Source organism: Mycetomoellerius zeteki, unplaced genomic scaffold, assembly GCF_001594055.1.
Source record: "Mycetomoellerius zeteki isolate Tzet28-1 unplaced genomic scaffold, Tzet1.0 scaffold309, whole genome shotgun sequence".
Lineage (NCBI taxonomy): Eukaryota > Metazoa > Arthropoda > Insecta > Hymenoptera > Formicidae > Mycetomoellerius > Mycetomoellerius zeteki.
In genome coordinates this window covers 222,552-230,577 of record NW_017257293.1, presented here as the reverse complement: position 1 = coordinate 230,577, position 8,026 = coordinate 222,552, and the positions used below count along the sequence as shown (strand labels likewise).

Genomic DNA, 8,026 nt, shown 5'->3' with positions numbered 1-8,026 from the left:
TGATATGACACGCTCGATACGTTTGTAATATTTTCAGAGTCTTTATATCTATTGACTCGTTAACATTTTATCTCAAATGAGGCTATTTCAGAACAATCGCAGAGCTACGAGGTAAGTTATAGTTACTTGGATGATAGAAGGAAGGAAAATGTGCAGACCACAAATTAATTTGATAGTAGATTGTCTTTGTGCATAGGAGATCCTTGTTTTAAACGGCGGGAGTTTACGATTTACCATATTTTAGTTCTCGCACGAATCTGGCTGGTAAAGAGACTCGGTAATTGTACAGTTCTTACCAGCAAGGATAAGGTGATAAACCGTTTAGTTTAAGAATAATTTAGCGGTAACGAGCGTCAGTTAACTTGCCGTGTTTCTCTTCATCCTGCCAAAATAGTCCTGTGTGCAATCTTAATTGATACTTTCACCGAACGTAAAGTTCCCTAATTCTTCTACAAAACGTGACAGTATCGTAAAATGACGGCTTAATCGAGAGAGTCGCTCTTAAATATTGCTCGTAACATTGATTGTGATGTCTCAAAGCAAATTATGATAAGTTTCAAAATAATTTAAAGTGAAGACCTCGTCTCTAAATTTCAATATCTTATTAATAAAGTTGTACAAACATAAAGTAAGCAATAGGATATTTATATAGATGGGTGATATATTATAATTTTTTCAGAATTCCTTGCGTTTTATTCTTAGAAAAATTTTTCACAGAAATTGAAAAGGATACGAAAATCATCATAAATAATACAAACATTTGAAGCCCCTCCTTCATTTTTTGTGTGGTAGTGCGTTAGACTGCATTGGTGAACGAATTCACCACCCATGAACAAAAACGGAGCCCCTCGTCGCACAACGGAACCCACACAGTAACTCAGTTCATGGATTTTCGATACCCCACGCAAAATGTACTCGCCACGCGTTACATTATGAATGCATGCGTCAATATATGAATACTTTACGCCTTGAGCACGTGCGATCAAACGCGTTTTTATGAAAACACATAATGAGCTCCTTATTTCGTGTGGCTGCGTAATAGTTATATATTAGGGAATTCATCCAAAAATATTTGCGGATATATAATGTTTCAAATGTTATATTTTTTAAATATATTTTGATATATCTATATATGTATCTCTATATCTATATATCTCATATATCTATATAAATATTAATATTGTTTTTATTATATACCTGATTCTTGAGAATATACAGTATAATTAATTTGATAACACAATAAGTATAATTTTAAAAGTGTAGACGTCTAATGTATTTATAATATAGATTTTTATTAGCTATGTCAAAGCTTATTTCTAACTTCGAAAATATTTTTAAAGCGAAATCCAAAATGCGATAAACGATAAATAACAGCGATTCTAGAAAAGAGTTATCACGACGCACGTGGTATGTGACGGTGTTACACGTCGGTGCTTGCGATCGGAAGCGACTAGATATTATTACGAGACCATGATATACGAGCGCGCGCGGGAAGAAAAGCCCCTCTTTATGTTTCCTTTTCGTTGGGCGATCGTGAAGCGGAACTTCTCCTCGCATGACGTTATCTCGCGCGACTCACCGGAAATCTGCACTTAAATCGCGCGAGCTCGAGCCGAGAATAGAAATAAAACCGCTCCCCTGTGCAGCAAATAAATCTAGGGCGCGTTAATCGAGGCACTTCTATGCCGAGGTATCGTGGATTATGCATAAACATTAAGTATTGTGGGGTAGCTATTCAGTGTCTTATTAGATGTAAACGGAGTCGGATGTTACGATCATTTAGAATTATAATTACTCATCTTTTTACATTTGTGAATTACTGATACAATAGATCGCTCGAATATTTTAAATTGATAAAAGTAAATAGAAGCAATTTGGAGTAATCACTCTGATCTAAAAATCTTACTGTTTATGGTTAATGTAGAAGATAATAATCACAATTTTGCTTTTCTAATTAATCAAATCTGAAAAATAGTATTGTTATGAAGAAATCCTGTATTCAAGATATACCGAGTAGTTATACGGAATCGAAGTAAATATTTCTTCAATGTACATTTCCACACTGAGTCAACATCCGAAAATACGTGGTTTGTTTGCGTAGCCGAGCGCGTAGAATTGATACGGTTAACAGAACGGTAAAAGCAAGTATGCATCTGTCTAGCGTCAATTAACCAGTTCGAGCGCATCAATGTGAAGATCTAAACATGTACACAGTAAAAAAAATTGTGTATTTGTGTTGGAAACGTCCACTCATGTTCTTGTTAACAATTTATGTTAAATTTTTTAACATATTCGAGTGTTAATTCAACATAATGTGATTATGTTATTTAAAGATTTTATGTTAAATTGATATTTCTTAGTGTCAAATTATGAAATTAAATAGTGACATTTCTTAGTGTCAAAATGACAGAATTTGTACTCTAAACTTTTGGGAGTGAAATTTTACTCCCGAAATCCGGTAGAAGTGAAATTTTTACTCTTAGAGAGTGAAAAATCACTCCAAGCGAGAGTCAATTTTCAATCTCTGTAGAGAGTGAATAATTTCACTCTCTGAAAGGAAAGACTGAAAGTAAATGTTAAGTTTTTAGCTCTCCTACATCAAATCTTGACGAAATTGGGCTCAACGCTTCGACGCATTTTTGCACAAAACGAGCGAATCTGGCAGAAAAAAAGCGTTGCTCTGTCTCGCGAAACGAGATATTACATAATCATTAATATTGACCTTAGGAAATTTATTCCTTAAAGGAGTGAAGTGAAATTCACTTTTACCGGACTGACGCAACTATCACTTTTCTCTGTAGAGAGTGAAATTTCACTTCTAAAAATTTAGAGTGTATATGAATAAGTGAAATAACGTAAAAACAGTGTCTTAAAACATAAATTTTAAGATGAACGAATAAAATGTGGATTGATTTAACATATCAAAAATGTTAATTTTCTGAAAAAACAAAATGCTTCCACGATTTGTTTAGAAATTGTATCGATATTAACTTTTTTGTATTTATTCTCTTACATAATATTTGTGCATAACCTAACATATTCATCTTGTTAAATTAACCCAAAAATTTAAGTGAATTTTGGGACATGCGATTTATGTTAAATTTGACACATTTTTTCCAACAGTGTACGAATATTTGTTGTGAATTAGTTTTTTAACGAAAGGTTTGAGAAATTATATTTATACGTATTTAAGCGTTTGATACATCTTTATTGCTGTTCAAATTAGATTTGCTTACGTGGACAATTTAGATACTACTCTAAGTGACAGTTTATCTTATTGAGTAGTGCAATTATATAGTTACATAATTTTCTAATAAAGTCTTAACATTTCGTTATAGTTTCCATTCGGGGTTGAATTTTCAAATTCAAATTTGTTATAGCTTCCATCCGGGATTGAATTTTCAAATTTAATTGAGTCCATGATGTCGCGTCTCTTTCTACCTGCAGTTGCTGCTGTGGTGGTAGTGGTGGTGGTGGTAGTGGTGGTCGTTTTACGGCATTTACGTTTTTTACAACAACACTTATTACACCTGCTTTTTTTAAAAAAGAAGGATTCCTTCGCACAGAATAGAAAACGTCGTTACTTTTAGGAAAATCATCGATAAACGGTCATGTTTGAATTAAGACTTACGGATTCCTGGAACATGGTACACGCCAAGATCGTCAAGATCAAGAACACTACTAATAATCTCATATTGTAATCTTGCGCTGCTAATTTTGCACTGTGAATGCTTGCGCCGAGTAGCACATTTATACTGTGCCGCTAAATAAAAATTTATTTGTTAAGCATCGGCAATGAATATGGTACACACCTGTTTTGCCATTTGTCGTAGCTCATTGTTAAATATATTCCGTATAAAAAGAATAATAACAACGCATCAATATGTTCCGCATTCTTTTAGGCATATGTCGCTAATATGATGTAATTGTTGCACGCATGCGGAAACAACGTCGGATAAGTATATTCAAATGAATTCCGGTATTACAGGGAAAAACGTGACTTTTAAAATTTAAAAAAAAAGACGAAAAACGAATAGACATTTGTTAGGTCATATTTATAAATTTCTGTTTTTCTTTAAATATATAAGCCCTAGTAGGAATTGACTATCGGCGAGATTACTGATCCAGTATCAACATTTTTACATGTCAGTACAGGTATGATACTAAAGGAATATTGAGATGATAGCAATGAGTCAAGACTTGTAATACAGTACGAAATTACTGTACTAAATACAGATACTCCAAATATACTGGCGGTGTATTGTCTCAATACGGACATCTGACACATTGTATTTGGATCATTTCAGTATAAAGACACAATACCGAAAATGTACTGATAATGTACTGGATCAATACTACTATTCAATACTGATCAACACATTGAACTAGTACTATATCATTGTTTTTAAAATACTAATCCAGTACTGAAATAGGAAACTCATTTTTCAATACAGGATCGATACTTTGCCAGAATTCAATACTGATTTATCTGAATTTTCACTTGGGAGGCTAAATTGTTATCAGCATTGTAGAATACGACTGAAGTTTGTGTATAAATGAAATAAAATATTATATGCACTGAAAAAAAATTGCAGATTTTAAATAAATATTTACTCCAATATAGTACTGACGAAATATTTATTTATAGTAAATAAATATTTATTCAAAATAAAACAGTTATGTTTAAATCGATTAAATATATGTTTACATTTAGTAAATATTTCGTTAGTACTATTGGAGTAAATATTTATTTAAAATCTGCAAATTTTTTTTCTGTGTATATATATAAAAATGATTTAAAACTATTATAAGTACATAAAAGAATATATGGTACAGCAGTATTTGCATTTAACTTAATGCGACTTGTGAGTACAACAATTGTTTCATATCAGCGACATATGCCTAAAAGAATGCGGAACAATTGATCTTTTGTTATTATTCTCGTTATACGGAATATGTTTAACAATGCCTACGACAAATGGCAAAACAGGTGTGTACCATATTCATTGCCGATGCTTAACAAATAAATTGTTATTTGGCGGCATAGTATAAATGTGCTACTCGACTCAAGCATTCACAGTGCAAGATTAGCAGCGCAAGATTACAATATGAGATTATTAGTAGTGTTCTTGATCTTGACGATCTTGGCGTGTACCATGTTCCAGGAATCCGTAAGTCTTAATTCAAACATGACCGTTTATCGATGATTTTCCTAAAAGTAACGACGTTTTCTATTCTGTGCGAAGGAATCCTTCTTTTTTAAAAAAAGCAGGTGTAATAAGTGTTGTTGTAAAAAACGTAAATGCCGTAAAACGACCACCACTACCACCACCACCACCACTACCACCACAGCAGCAACTGCAGGTAGAAAGAGACGCGACATCATGGACTCAATTAAATTTGAAAATTCAATCCCGGATGGAAGCTATAACAAATTTGAATTTGGAAATTCAACCCTGGATGGAAACTATAACGAAATGTTAAGACTTTATTAGAAAATTATGTAACTATATAGTTGCACTAAATAAGATAAACTGTCACTAAGAGTAATATATAAATTGTACACATAAGCAAATCTAAATTGTGAATAAAGATGTATTAAACACTTAAATACGGATAAATATAATTTCTTCAAATTTTTTATTAAAAAATTAATTACAAATATTTGGTATAGTAAATAAATCTACATTGATAGAAACGGACAATGCCAGAAATTAAAATCATGGTAATATGGATATTAGCAGCGATTATTGCAGTGAGAATTTTTCAGAATGACTTTGTCGTCAAGAAATCCACAAAAAGTCTCTTTTATTCTATCTCGCGGTTGGTACATGTGACGTATACCAATTCCGATGGACGTCAGCCGAAAAAGAGGGTCTTGTCTGATTCGACATTTGTACACAACATTTGTACCGATGTGTATACTCGGTCTTTTGGGCCTGACGCATACGAAATGCTGGTTTTTCTCGTAGAATTATGGCCAGTGCATTCAACAAATTGGCGATTTTTTTTGCACGATACTGGGAGGGAGGGTTCATTGACTTGCGTCATGTTTCTGGGGTCTGAGGACCGTCTGTGTGGATACGAAGGAAAGCTTTATTGATGAGATCGTTAATACGCCAGATCAGCGAATGTTTTGCTGCCAGATCGGACGTCTATCCGTCGCGATCAGCGACCACCCGATGAGTCGATCGTCTTCCTTTCACCCGCGACAAAAAGGGACTCAACTTCGGTATACCAGTCTCTCTCTCTTTCTCTCTCTCTCTCTCTCTCTCTCTATCTCACTCTCTCACTCTCTCACGCGACTCATTTAAATGTTGCTTTGTCTTTGTAACATTCTTCCGCTTGACGTATACAATCTCAAGTCGCTAATTTAGTTCCACGTTTAACTTGATCGTTTCTTTTTAAATTGACATACGATTAAAAAATTTTTTAAAAACCTTTTTTTCTACACATATATACCTATATAGTATAGAAGCTTGCAGCATTATTGCTGTAACGTTATTAATAATGTTATTGTAATCTGAAATAATCTGCGTTGTATGGAATATCTGCTTTATTAGTTTAATTACGATTAAATTAATTCCACTTGCAATTGTCTCTCCAAAGAATTCTTATAATTGTATGAAAAAATAGAGTAAATCAAAGTCATGCGCGCGCGTTCTGACAACATAATAATTTTATACAATATAAACGATTTTTTGTCTATGTTTTAACCCTTAATACAAACACTTGAGTCATTCGTGTCGTGCATATTTCTTTTTTTTTTAAACTAGGGACCTCACGTAATTAGTTATAATGTTTATATACAATTTTTTAAAATATGCAACCTTACTATATTTTCTAAATATGTTAAAGAATCACTTAATAATTTTTGTTATATTTATTAAAGTGATGAAAATTAATTTGGGACACGAATGACTCATCATGTGTAATAAAGAACCGGAAAATCATTGTATATATTAAGGATTAAAATTGATAAAAAGATCCTATGCTGTCAGTATAGTACCACGGACATGCGTCAAGTGACACGGGATAACGCAGAACCTCCGTGTAAACATTTGACCACCAAGATTCGACTTAAGAACCCTGCATGGTATTGATTATCATCGTCGTGGCGGTACATCTCGTCTCAATACGTCCATCAGATCGCTCGCACGTAAGCTGGGGCCTTTTTTGCAGCGTCGACGACGTCGAGCCTCGGAAACGAGAAGAAGACGAAGAAAAAGATGAAGAGGAAGAAACGAAGACAAGTCGTAGTGAATTGGGTCCGCGAGTCTTATCCGCGGATTGGCAGACATCGGCATACATATTGCATGTCCGATGGGGACATATTTATTGGCATCTCTCTATACACTCTATCGTCGAAACATGACTACACCCCTCGAGCCCTTCTCCTGTGCCAACCCCTGTTGAAATGAATAAAGTATTCCGTGTTCTTGGTACGGTAACTCTTTTTGCAATGCCGCGCGCGTAGGTTTTGCTGTGACTCGTCGACGCTTTTGCGCGGGAGACCGGCGCTTCGCGAATGATCGATGCTGAAATTATAGCGGACTTCGTCTCGACGGACTCCGAACTCGGGGAGATACAGCGCATCCGACTTCTTCTTTTTCGCGTCCGCGCTTTGTCCCTTTCTTTTTCCTTATCTTGTAGCTTGGAATATTACCCGTTCTGAAATCCAGAGGGATTTCACAAAGTGCTCGTTCCACATGGAGGAGACCTATTAATTTAGCGTTGAGGTTGCGAGCGAGGAAAAGCGCAATCGATCGAATGCATGCGAAATTGCGGTGTTTCGAATCGCTGTGTTTCGACGCGGATTGGTTACCTTTCGTTTTAATCCCGTATGATTTAACTCTGCACACGTCGTCGAAAAATGTGGTCGAATTAAACGCGAATCCATATGAATTCTGAGGGGACAATATTGATTTACCTTCACTTGAATCATATGAATGGCTCTGTATTGTATTGTAAATTTAAATTGATAATATGAATAGATTTATCCTAGTTATGCTTATATTGATCGTGA

At 34.5% G+C, this 8,026-nt stretch overlaps 1 protein-coding gene and 1 pseudogene across 1 annotated transcript; one reads left to right on the top strand and one right to left on the bottom strand.

Annotated features, from left to right (window-relative positions):
- Positions 1–3,332: 3,332 nt before the first annotated feature.
- LOC108724553 (uncharacterized) lies at positions 3,333–3,731 on the bottom strand (annotated as a pseudogene).
- A 1,337-nt stretch (positions 3,732–5,068) lies between these two features.
- Positions 5,069–5,502, top strand: LOC108724554 (uncharacterized). The gene is made up of 3 exons (XM_018450990.1): positions 5,069–5,171; positions 5,247–5,434; positions 5,469–5,502. The coding sequence occupies exons 1-3, from the start codon at positions 5,109–5,111 to the stop codon at positions 5,482–5,484; spliced, it is 267 nt and encodes an 88-aa protein (XP_018306492.1). The 5' UTR covers positions 5,069–5,108; the 3' UTR covers positions 5,485–5,502.
- The last annotated feature ends 2,524 nt before the right edge of the window (positions 5,503–8,026 follow it).